The 13,678-nt window shown below is 39.7% G+C and overlaps 1 protein-coding gene across 1 annotated transcript in view; it reads left to right on the forward strand.

The window, feature by feature from the left end:
• The first annotated feature begins 8,689 nt into the window (after positions 1-8,689).
• LOC137183673 (nuclear receptor ROR-alpha A-like) overlaps positions 8,690-13,678 on the forward strand; it is a 105,961-nt gene continuing 100,972 nt past the window's right edge. Inside the window, exon 1 of the mRNA XM_067590912.1 lies at positions 8,690-9,236. Coding sequence (XP_067447013.1) covers positions 9,071-9,236 — 166 coding nt within the window. The 5' untranslated portion in view covers positions 8,690-9,070. The remainder of the gene's footprint in view (positions 9,237-13,678) is intronic.

Genomic DNA, 13,678 nt, shown 5'->3' on the forward strand with positions numbered 1-13,678 from the left:
GTGATGCACCAGATGTTTTTTACACAGAACCATCTGTCCATCACAGGCTAATTTCAACCAATCAGATCAATGAACCAGATGACATAGAAGGAGAAAACACAACAACCAGCTGCAGTCTGAGGAACTTTGAAAACTAGTAAGCAAGTTGGTGTAGCTAGACTGGTCCGAACCACTGTTGGTTCAGCCTGACAACATGGATTTTCACATGATCTCGCGAATCCAGCTGCCTCACAAGGTAAAGCCAAAAGGGGAATGAACAGAAACAGACTATCGTGTTGGACCATCAGATGCTGATGATGTTTAATAAAGATAATTTATTTATTTCTTCTGTTTTCTTATTTGACTTTGCAAAAATGCATCGACAGCTGTTTTTAGACTAAAATCTAACTAAAGACTTCTTAAATGTTTTTGTTTTTTCCAAAGGAGATGTTTTTGCCAGAAATTGAAAATTCTGTAATTAATAGTAATTGATTACTTGTACAAATAACAAACGTATTTGCAAAGTAGTTCTGAAATGTTTTTAAAATGATTGAAATGACAGAATAAAGCAAACAGTTGTAACTCTATTTTAATTCCCTGCTTGTTTCCATTGGCTACTGGTGATTACTGGTTAATTACTATCCGTTTTTGAGTAGGTAAACTCAATTTGTGAGTATTGGTTATAAAATATGATGTTATATGTAGTTATGTACCAAGATGACAGAATATCTGAGCTGAAGTTCTCTCTCTTCGCTTTGTGAACTCATTGTACTTTTTTCCTCTCTGTCTGTGACATCGGTGTCGTTCACAACAAGGACGCGCTGCACCTGCGAGCTTCCCTCCCGTCAACATAAATGATGGCTGCTCTCAGAGCTTGAGCCGAGGGGGGGGGGCAGGGGGTGGCAGGCAGAGAGGTGGACGCATTCTCTCCACAGTTTGAACAGTGATTGATGAGGCCGATAGACGATGACGGGGGCGTCGCAACTCCACCCTCCCTTCTCTGTGTTTAATCACATCTCGTACAAACAGGTCACACAAGCTGAAGACACTTTACACCGAAGACATAAACTGATGCAAAACTGAGGCTGTGATTGTTTAGGTGTTTCAGGATAGCTTTGCTCAGTGACATGGCCTTCTGGGATACCTGTGCTCGCATTCGCCTGTCATGAGACCTTTTCTTGAATTTGGGAGTCCAAACTCTTGAGAATGGCAAACACAGATCTTGTCCACAGCAGAAATTTTGACTCATCATAGCAGGAAAAGTGGAGCTGATTAAAACATTCACTGTGTGTTTAGACAGAGCGGAAAGCTAATTTTAGATGCAGTGCCGTTATATACAGAGTCAATGCAAAGACACAAATTTGCCCAGGGTGGCGTGAATTCGTGCATCCATGCAAGTTGAAAATGTTTCTTCAACTTGAGCAAAACATTCGCACGGATACCAGGAATTTATGAAACGTCCAGAGACGAGACTGGAGGGAACAACCAGGAACTCTCCGTCAGACACAAGCAATGTGTCTGTTGTTGGCTAGCTTACAGCTAATGTGCAGTTTGTATTTTGGCTCCAACCATCAAACTGATGCAAGGCTAAATTCTCTTCACATTCTGTCTGAACATATCTTATATCATGTCCTAACTGAATGCAATGCAAGTGAGCGTCAGTGACAAAATTAGTTTGATTTCTTTGTTTTCTGCTGGAATGTCCCAACTGGCCACAAGTGACGCAGCGCTGCAGACGCCCTGTTTCTTTATACTCCCTGTCGCTTGTGTTAAAAGCAAGTCATGGAGAAGGAACAGCTGATCCATTTAGTTAAAATGAAGAGTTATCTCTATGATACTTCCTCATTTCACTACAAAAAAACCTAAATGAAGTAGCAGCTGGCTGGAGGGAGATTGCCAGGGAGCTGTGTGTTTTCTGTTTAAAACGTTGGATAGCAAGTACTCACCCATCTTTTACTTGACTGGTTACATCTCCAGTCTGATCTTGAGCACACAGCTAATAGGTATGTGGTTTGTTTATATGACGTAACAGAAGTGCATATTTAATGGGTTCAGTGTGGACAGGGAGCATCCAATGTTATGCAATACGACTTGATAGTTGGACGCTCGCTTGCTGTTAGGGCACGGTGTTAAGGGAACCATACTGTATGCACCAGTCATGAATTAAACAAGAACTAAATGGGATTTTAAGGATTTCTAGGATTTTTAATTGCACTTGTGCTTTTCTTGCCTTGACATGTCAAAATAAGTGCATTTGGCAGCAACAAATATTAGATTTCAACTCCGAGACCAAAGTTTAACTTCCAAAAGGAATTCTATCTCATGTTTAAAATGCTGCTGAGACATTGGAGCCAACGCTAAATTACCAAAGGACTGCTGGTATAAGATTGTTCTCCCCAGGGACACTGACAAGCCGGTGTCCCCCCCCCCCCCTAGAAGGTCCCCACATCACTAAAAAAAAATAGAAAAAGAGTGCAAGTAAGCATCATGCTGATAATGATCAGGCCTGGGTTACATAACAGCGACTGTTCATTTCAACTTTTGACTTCATCTTTGGGGCAAAGTCAATATCTGCAAAATTTCACAGCAATCCGTCTGATTGTTTTTCAGAAATTTACATCTGGACCAAAATGTTGGACTGACCAATCAACTAACAGATGGAAAATTTATGAAAATAAGACTCGGTTGTAAACATTGCAGATTTTTACAGTGAACGTGTGTGTGCATGCATTTCTGTGTTATTGTCTTATGTCTGTGAAGCAGCTGCAGAGTGAGGATCAGGCCCTCAGGCTGATATTTGCATGCAGTTTTTTCAGGGTGAGGCAGCTGTGTACAGTATGTTTCTGTCGCTGAGCTGCAACCAACTGCAGGTGAGAAAATTCACCCGATCTTTTCTGAAATCACAAGAGGGTGCGATCATGATGATGAGTTGTCTTTATTTTACCTGTCTACTTTACCTTCTCTGACTTCTTTATTATAAACCTGTTTCCTTCCACTGTTTTTAATTATTTCAATGTGATGATTTGTACTGGATAAATATTGATTCAATTAGTGGAGCTCGTTAGGGGTGAAATTGTTGCCTGAGAGGAAATAAAAGTTTCCTTTTTTGTCTTGTTTTAGATCTTGCAGGATGAGTTTCTGCTAGGAACACACTGGAACATTCTCAAGAAGCAAGAACCCTGTAAACTATCACTGAAACCTGCTAAAGAACCTGTAGAAACCCCTCAAGAACCTTTGGTACTCCTGAGGAACTGTATAACCTTCTTGGGAAACTCTGGGACCTCCTTAAATTTTCTGGAAGCTCCCTGAGATGCTTAACCCCCTAAAGTTCAGCTTGAACATCCTATAGAACCTGATAGCATCTTGAAGAACCAATGTAACCTCCACAAGATCCTATAGAACACCCTCACCTATGAAACCATCTCAAGAGCCCCCCAGAGACCCCTTAACCTCTCGAGGAACGTTAATAAGAGCCAAGAACCTTAAAATAATGTAGAAGATCAGGGTGTTACAAAAAACTTACAGACCTTCTGGAACCTCCTTAAAACATGTATGACATCCTGAAGAATTTCTATAACCTCCTCAAGATCCTCTAAAGATCCTTTAGAGTATGTTACCTTTCTAACACCCTGGAGAACATAGGTATCTCAGGATCCTGTAGAACAGCTTCAATTATGAAATCTCCTCAAGAAATTAAAGAACCCCAAACCTCTTGAGGAAAATAACCTTCTCAAGAACCTTTGGAACATCCTGAATAACCTGAAGAGCCCATGTAACTTCCTCAAGATCCTGTAGAGCAGCTTCAATAATGAAACTTCCTCAAGAAACTAAAGAGCCCATAAAGACCCCCTAACCTCTTGAGGAAAAATAAACCCCCCCAAGCTCCTCTAGAACCTCTAAAGATCATCTGGAATATCCTGAGGTACCTGTTTAACATCCTAGAGAACCTATGTAACTATCTCAAGATCCTGTAGAGCAGCATTATTTCCACATCACACTTGTGTAAGTTGAATATTGGACAACAATTGGCTCCAAACTGGTTGTGATGTCACAAATCATGCTCGTAGACCCGCCCCTTAAAATTAGATTTTCAATGAGTAACAAGGAAATCTTCCACTTTCAGCAGATGGTTGTAAAAACAGCCAAACATCCAACTGTAGGAACAAGAAGAGAAACATGTTTTTGAGTGGAGGACAAATTTAAGTATTAGCATCAAAATATACTTTGAGTACCAAAAGTATTCATTATACAGAACGGTCCACTTCAGAATAATATATTAGAGTACAATACAGTACATTAGAGCTTGATATATTCAAAATCGATGACTTTTAGAAAAAAGAGCCCATTATAAGGTGTGTAGCCCAGGGACGGGTGCTTAAGTGTGGGATAGAAATGTTTAACTGGTGGGAAAGGTTCTTGGTGACCCGGACAGAGTACCAGGGGTCTTGGCTGTGTGTGTAGCCCAGGTGTGGGTGCTTTAGTGTGGGATAGAAATGTTCTGCTGGAGGGCAAGGTTCCTGGGGGCCTTGGGCTGGTGTTTCGCCCAGGGATAGGTGCTTAAGTGTGAGCTAGAAATGTTCAGCTGGTGGGAAAGGTTCCTGGAGACCCGGACAGAGTACCAATGGTCTTGGCTGTGTGTTTAGCCCAGGTGTGGGTGCTTAAGTGTGGGGTAGGGACCTGTCAGAGGCAGGGGAAAGAACAGCTTCAATTATGAAATCTCCTCAAGAAATTAAAGAACCCCAAACCTCTTGAGGAAAATAACCTTCTCAAGAACCTTTGGAACATCCTGAATAACCTGAAGAGCCCATGTAACTTCCTCAAGATCCTGTAGAGCAGCTTCAATAATGAAACTTCCTCAAGAAACTAAAGAGCCCATAAAGACCCCCTAACCTCTTGAGGAAAAATAAACCCCCCCAAGCTCCTCTAGAACCTCTAAAGATCATCTGGAATATCCTGAGGTACCTGTTTAACATCCTAGAGAACCTATGTAACTATCTCAAGATCCTGTAGAGCAGCATTATTTCTGAAACCTCCTTGAAATTATAGAACCCCCTAGAGCCTCTTGAGGAAATTGAATAACCTTCTCAAGAACATCTGAAACATCCTGAGGTACCTGTATAACATCTTGGAGCTGTATAACAGCTTCATTCATGAAACCTTCTTGTGAAACTGTGGTACCCCTAAAAACACCCCTTAGAACCTCTTGAGGAAAGATAACCTCCTCAAGATCCTCTAGGATCTCTAGATCCTCTGGAGTATCCTGAGGTACCTGTGCAACATCCTGGAGAACCTGTAAGTATCTCAGGATCCTGTAGAACAGCTTTACTAATAAAACCTCCTCAAGAAACTAAAGAGCCCCTGAAAGATCCCCTAACCTCTTGAGGAAACACAACCTCCTCAAAACCCTTTAGAACCTCTCAAGAACATATGGAGAATTCTGTACCCGTATACACCTGAAGAACCTATGTAACCTTATCATGATCCTGTAGAAAAGCTTCACTTCTGAAACCTCCTCAAGAACCTCTAGAAAAACCACAAAACATCAAAATAGTCTAGAACCTCAGGAAGAAGAAAACTTACAGACTAGATGTAAATTTTAACATATTTATGCACCAAAATGGGCAAAATTAACCTTTTTTTAAAAAAAAATTCTACCAGATTTTAGATTTGTGAATATTTATCAATATGGAGCCTCTGACCCCCAGACCTCTATATTAAGTTAATTAATATTAGTGTTATTATTGTCTTTATTACTATGATTATTTCCATTTTCCTGATCGGCGTTCTGTAGTAGGCATCATACTAATCACTCTAACAAACACCAATATTTGTTCTGTGTTGATGGAGTGACTTCTGACCTTTGACCTATTGCTTATTGGTTGCCTGAACGACTAGCGTTTGATACCCAGGAAAAAAAGCTGACTCCACTGTTGAGTTAAAGCTTTAAGGATAAGAATAAAAGTTTAACTTCTCTAATCTGAGAGCGTTTTTTAAAAGCAGCCGCAGTTTGCAGCAGGTGGACGGTTTCTTCACGCCGCGGTGAGATGGAAATGAACAACGTTCCCGAGGCTTTTCACTGCAGGCTAAAGAAGACCGCCAACCTCTCCAGTCCTCGCTGAGGCTCTAAATAATCATATTCAGCTCTTTTATTTCATCTGAACTAATTAAAGTGATGAAATCTGGAGCAATATCCTCCATTTATAATGTTCCAGGCATTGTGGAGCTTTTGGCAAAAGGAAATCAGTGATAGAAGAAGCTGATGATGAAAAGGTAGAGCAGGAGGCAGTAACACAGCTGGCAGGGTTCGCTGAGCCGAGGACGGCTGCAGGAGAGTCCAAAATAAAATAAGACCTCTCTGAGCTTGACAACTGGGACTCCGCTCAGACAGCATGCAACAAAAATATATTTTCTATATCTATAAAAGCAGTATTACCACAGTGTAGAAATACTTTGTTACATGTAAAAGTCCTGCATTCAAAATTAAGTTTCATTAAAGATCCCGTTCAGACATGTTTTAAGATGTACAGCGTATAAAAGACTCTACTTTGAATAATAATTTGTGTTCTTTGGTTTTTCCACAAAAAAGTTCAATTATTTTATTAAAATCTATTGCTTCTCCCTCATTAAACATTTCAGAATCTATGAATAATAAAACAAATATATATAATTTCTAAAGTTTTCCTGCTGGACACAAGACGTCTCCTCCCTGAGTGTTTGTGCTCTGCAGGCTTCAAGTTTCCACATCACACTTGTGTAAGTTGAATATTGGACAACAATTGGCTCCAAACTGGTTGTGATGTCACAAATCATGCTCGTAGACCCGCCCCTTAAAATTAGATTTTCAATGAGTAACAAGGAAATCTTCCACTTTCAGCAGATGGTTGTAAAAACAGCCAAACATCCAACTGTAGGAACAAGAAGAGAAACATGTTTTTGAGTGGAGGACAAATTTAAGTATTAGCATCAAAATATACTTTGAGTACCAAAAGTATTCATTATACAGAACGGTCCACTTCAGAATAATATATTAGAGTACAATACAGTACATTAGAGCTTGATATATTCAAAATCGATGACTTTTAGAAAAAAGAGCCCATTATAAGGTGTGTAGCCCAGGGACGGGTGCTTAAGTGTGGGATAGAAATGTTTAACTGGTGGGAAAGGTTCTTGGTGACCCGGACAGAGTACCAGGGGTCTTGGCTGTGTGTGTAGCCCAGGTGTGGGTGCTTTAGTGTGGGATAGAAATGTTCTGCTGGAGGGCAAGGTTCCTGGGGGCCTTGGGCTGGTGTTTCGCCCAGGGATAGGTGCTTAAGTGTGAGCTAGAAATGTTCAGCTGGTGGGAAAGGTTCCTGGAGACCCGGACAGAGTACCAATGGTCTTGGCTGTGTGTTTAGCCCAGGTGTGGGTGCTTAAGTGTGGGGTAGGGACCTGTCAGAGGCAGGGGAAAGAGTATTTAGTTTAGAAAATAATAGTCTATAGTTATTATATAGTAACAGTTAATTATAATAGTTAATTGAATATATAAAAATATGAATAAACAGAATTAATCATTTAAAAACATTTTTTTTGCGTGGTGTCTGGATTACGAACGTTACAGTGAGGGACTTGAACTCTACATTTCTAAAAATCTTTCATACTGTACATTTACTTAGAGTATTGTACTTGAGTAGAGTTTTAAAGTACTAGTACTTGAGTTGAGTACTCACATTTTATGCTACTTCATTCTTCTGCTCCGTTACATTGATCAGACAGCTGCAGTTACTTTTCAGATCAAACGTACATGCAAAACATGTGATTATTGTATAAGACGTTTGTGATAAACTAGCTCATATTTGTTAAAATTAGCACCACTTACAACAGTGAAATGCTACTTAAACAAGCATCATAATCCAATAATATAATGTACAATAATAACACTCACAGGGGTCATTTGTATACATAAGAACTTTTGATCCTTTAACTATTAATTCGTCTGTATGTTTACTTAACATTAAAAATGCAGAACGTACTTGTAACAGTAATAGTTTTGTTCCATCAGCAGTATTTTTATAGTTTGTTGTTGCTACTTTTACTTCAGTAAAGGATCTGAATACTTTTTGTATCACTGCTTTACATTTACAAAACAGTAATGTTGAAAGTATTATTTATTATCAGTATATGAGCACAATTCATGAATTTTCTGAACTGTAACTTTTACCTGAGATCAAAGTATTTCATGACATAAATGGAGCCTGTACTGTGACTGGTTGTCATGACAGAGATCTGCATTGAAGGTGACATCAATATTAAGTGAATGACACTGAAAACAGTCATAAACATAACAGTCACACTCTGCTGTTCTCCTGAGCCGTTGATTGGTTGGTTTCTCTACTGCACTTTTATTTACTATTGTATATAACTGTATTTCTGTACTATATAGTATTAATTTAAAGTATTTCTAACTGTAGGCTTATTTCTGATTTATCTTGCATTTATGTCTCTGTCCTTAACTGTTTTAATATAATTTAAAAACATTTAAAAATGTTTATTTTCTTTTAATTTTAATTTTATTTTTTTAAATTGAATTATAAAGCACTTTTGTGCATGAAATGTTCCTCACAAATAAACCTGCCTTGCCTTTGCATGCCCAGATGTTCTGCTGCAGCTTAATAGGAAGTCCTGCAAAAGCAGTTTTTTTTCCTCTCATACTGTAGCTACAGAAATACCTGCAGCACCGATTTCACTTGCAGTTTACTTAATCGATACTTGTGACTTGACTTAAGTTGAGCTCTGACAGACTTTAGACCTCACTTGTGTTCTTGCATTCATAGACTTGAGAGTGGTAGTGTATTGGTGGTGGATCCTGTCCGGGTGTCAACCTCCAGGGAGGGCAGCCTTGCTCTCCACAGCGCCGCCCTCCCTCTCTCTTAGCCCGGCTTCAAATCTCCTCCAAACGGCGCTCACAGCAGCGACCTGACCGCCGCTCAGCAGCCGCTCCTCCGGCTGCCAGCTGCGTTCATCCTAAACCACTTCCTCTCTTCGAAACAACTACTGACTGCTGAGAAGGAATCTGTTATTTACTGGGTGTTTTTTTTTTCATATCGGTGCATGGATGGAGTCGTCCCCGCAGGAGTCCGCGAGCGACCCGAGCATGAGCTGCTCTGAGCCCGGCACGCCGGTCACGGAGACGCCGGCGAGCCTGGAGACCCTGCGGGGCGGAGAGCACCTGACTCCGGCAAGGAGACACAGCAGCTCCGGGACCGGCTCTTCCAGCAAAGGTAGGACTGCAGCTGGAGATTTATCTGATTTAAAGGATAACAGTCAAAACTGCCAACCAGCCGGGGAGTGTTTCAGCTGTCAGGCTGCTGCTGCAGCAACTTCAAACGATTTGTGAGCAGTTTGATCTGTGCAAGTCTGACACGCGCGCGCACGCACACACACACACACACACACACACACACACACACACACACACACACACACACACACACACACACACACGCACAAATACAGTTTGTGGTGATTGTGAAGCCGTACATGGTCAATCAAAGTCGGACACGGAGAGCTGGAAGCCGCTGAGTGTCCAGCTGGAGAAACACAATCTCTGATTTTTATCACTGACGCTGATCAACTCTCATATTATGAATGACGTGAATGGAAGAAGCAAGTTTAAAAGGGTTAAAGTGAATTAATTTTGAATTTAATGAATCTGACATCCATGTCCACAGAGGCTACTTGACTGTTTTCCTGCTTTTGGTTTTGGGCCTCATCTTCAAATGATTTTATAGAGCAACATTCTTCCAGCTTTATGTCAACAGTTTGTTTCTTTCCTGTTTCAACATGACGCTGCTCCTGTGCACAAAACCATCTCCATAAAGAAATGGTTTTCCCAGTTTGGCATAGAAACCTGAAACCTCAACCCCATCCAACACCAGCCAGACCTTATCACCCAACATCAGAGTTGGACTACATTGATACTCTTGAGGCCATGTAATGTGCATTAATGATGAAGCTGAGAACTGGAGAGACTTTATTTAAAGGACGTTTAGTTTGAGTTACTGGTTGTTTTCTTTAAGCTCCTCTGATTCTGTGCTTGTTGTTCTGCTCTGCTGCTTTTCATATTAATGAGAAGATAACTGTTATTTGTTTTCATTATCAATCTACTGGTTATTTTCTCAGTTAATTGATTTATTGTTTTGTCTGAAAAGTGTCAGAAAACAGTGAAAACTAACCTAAAGATATTCAGTTTATTATCTTATAGGACAAAGAAAAGCAACAGATCTTCACATTTGAGAACCTGGAACCTGCAGTTGTTGTAACTTTGATGATTAATTGATCCTCCAAATAGACCCATCGACTGACTGATTGATGAGCTGGTGATTGCTAGCTCTATTTGTTAGTGCGGAAACGGTCTCACACATAATTAATACCAAAGAGGAAAGTGCAGTTAACATGTGTCCCCTGTGAGCAGCTCTCAGGCCTGACGGCAGATTTTCCTGCAGCTCATTTTTGGTATGCAGCCTGGAGAGAGAGAGAGAGAGAGAGAGAGAGAGAGAGAGAGAGAGAGAGAGAGAGGCGGTCAGATCGAGCTTCATTGAGTTTCTCAGAGCAGAGCAGAGTTACGTAACAGCTGTTCAAGGAGAGAGAGAAGGAGAGGGAGAGAGAAAGGAATCACTGCGAGTGTTTGAGCTGTGTGGAAACCGAGATGAACAGATAGTGTGACTCTGTTTTTTTGAGACGTTCAGTCGAAGCAGAGAGCCGGGAGAAGCCGGGACGACGCGAGTAAATAATGAAAGATAAATAAAAATCAAACTCCCAGAGAGCTCAGTGGGTCAGATGCTGCATTCAAGTGAGGTTTGTGAATTTTAAAGAGCTATGGGCTGCGTGAAACCAGCTACTGGTCGTCTTGTCAGTCAGAGTTTTGGTAACTGGTTACTGTATCCTGGGAAAAATATCTCCAGCCTGTACTGGTGCCCAAATTATCACCATACCTTCCATTCATCTTTCCACAGAAAACATTTTGTTCTTTTAAGAAAAAATGACTTTATTATGTGTCCAAAGCTTCAAGGAAACACCCAAAAAGTCTGACCTTTGATCCCAAACTTGCAGTCGAGCAGCTTTTTTTCTCTGTAAAGCGTAGAGTGATGGTGACGTTCAAAGCTGCAACTAATTAATCGTTCGGTACACAAAATTCAAAACAGTGAGAAATATCTGTCACACTTATCTGAAGTCTTTTTTTTTTGTTCAACCAACAGTCCTAAATTCAAAAATATTGACTTTACTGTCACATAAGAGTAAAAAAAAGCAGAAAATCTTCACATTTCTTTTATCTGTTGATGGATTAATTAATTATTGGAGCTTTGCTTTCGTCGTCCAACAGCTGAACAATCAAACTGTTGATATTTAAAAGTTTGTTCGAGTTGACTGACAGCAAACTCGACCTCCCTCCACCGGAAGGTCAAAGGTCAGGGTTTAAAGTTTGTGTGATGTCTCTGAACACCTGCTTCTGTTTGTTTGTCTGTTCGAGTGTTGACAACAATTATATATCACACTGGATTATTAATTTACTTTACACAGAAGTTCATTCTCAACGTTGAGAAAAGAATTTGTGACAAAAAAACTTGAACAAGTCAGTGATCGTGGAGATTTAATTTATTGACATCTGTTAGATCGACGGTTCAATCAGCATAAAGACAGTAAACAAAGTTGTACGTGATGTCGTTAATCTATAGTTTCCTGCAGGGCCGAATGCTTTTTGCTATTTTTGTAAGTTATTTTTTGAGTTTTATAAATGATTAAACCTTTAATTGTTCTGTCTGTTGGTAGATTTAAATGTAAATTATTGTTCTGACCACAAGATTTAACAGGTTTTGCTCTTAAAAGTCAGTTTATTAACAGGATAACGTGACTCAGCAGGTTTTATATTCTCCACAGTGAAGACGTTTCCATCAGCTGAGGACATTTTTAGTGAATTAGGACATTTTTTTTTAAAAAGTGAGGACATCATGTGGGAGTATTTTGCAAAATGAGGATGTTTTGGTAGATGATAGTATCGTCTCTCCACTTTTCAAAGATGTCCTCATATCTTGACCCTGAGATATAATACATGTTCTTAAAAACTTAAAGTTTTGTGTTCTTGGTTCATACTTTGAATTGTGTCCATTATTGTGTATGTTTATTTGTTTATTTGTTACAGATGTGTAACACTGCATCACAATTTAAAGACAATAATCCAGAAAAAGTCAAAAAATGTTTAAAATTGGATCAACTCTGCTCAAGAAAAATGTTTTATTTGCATTCAGTTTGTTTGTAACTTGTCAAAAGTAAAAATGTAAAACAAGTTGAAAGCTAGTTCACAAAATATAATTATATAAAAACAACTTCAAACAATCAAGTAAAAAACATTAAATCCACACAATATTCAATATACGAGACGAAGCTGTCGACACATTTATGAAATAGGATTTGAAACATCAAAACTGCCGTCAGCGCTGCTCTCGCTCTGACTGTCAGCTCGCTCCTGAGCTCTCAGCCAGGCAGTCGTGCTATTTCTGACGGCACTCGAAGGCAGCAGGCGTGTTGTTATGTAAGAGGTGACGGGTGAGGAGGACACGGAGCTGGAGCAGCCAGCAGGAGAGAGAGACAGAGAGAGAGACAGAGAGAGACAGAGAGAGAGAGAGAGAGTGACGGCTTTTTTAAAAAACAGACCTGTGAGAAGCTTTAAGGTTGAAAGCTGAAAACTAACCTGCTGACCCACATTCCTGCTGCCTGCCTGCAGAACAGCAACACGCTGCAGGAAACTTTATCCATAAAACTGAAATATTATAAAGAGAAAATCTGTTATCAGCACAGAAAGATAACATCTGTTTCAACCGTATATTTTATTTATTTTCACAGATGTTCTTTGATAAACCTGTAATAAATTCTAACAGACTATGGTAAAATATACTGCTGTATTATTCTTCAACCCCCTCGTACACATGATTCAGTGTCAAGGTTTCTGACCAAAAACTGTTCACACTGAAATGTTTCCACTTTACAAATTGTTTATACTTTGCAAAACGTCTTCTGTCCCAAAAATGTCCTCATGTTCCAAAAATATCACTTTCAAAAAAATGTCCCTAACGGTATAAAAACGGCTCCGCTCTCCAAAAAGTCATCATTTTCCCAAATGTCAAACATGATCTCACTTTCAATCCTCATCATCCAAAATTCACTAAACAAACATGTCCTCACTTTATGGAAAATATCTTCACGTCCCTAAATGCTCCAAATTTATGATCCGATTGTGGAACCGTCTAATGAAAATGGCAGCGGACAGAATAAATAAAGTATTTATGTGGAGTAAATCATGTATTTCTCTTGGAGGAGGTGGATCTGCTGTATATCTGTAGGAACATATATGCAGATCAAACAGAGCAGAGAGCTGATGTTCTTCATCTGGCCGTTGAGATCAGTCGATTCAAAAATATTCTGGAGGAAAACAGATTGAGTGAGAATTGTGATTTGGGTTGAAAGTGGAAAGTGAGTCCTGTTTTCTATTGTACTGTACAAACTATGATGAATTAAGAGAGTTACTGTTTCAAACTGCTCGACTAAACCCTGAAATATTTTGATATTCAGATGAGCAAAAACTGGAATGGCTGATTAATTTTGATGTATTTAAGTTTGCTAACTTTATCTCAAAAGTCTGGAAAAAAAGGCGAGATAGACTGATTGA

This window comes from Thunnus thynnus, chromosome 1 (genome assembly GCF_963924715.1).
Source record: "Thunnus thynnus chromosome 1, fThuThy2.1, whole genome shotgun sequence".
Taxonomy (NCBI): Eukaryota; Metazoa; Chordata; class Actinopteri; order Scombriformes; family Scombridae; genus Thunnus; species Thunnus thynnus.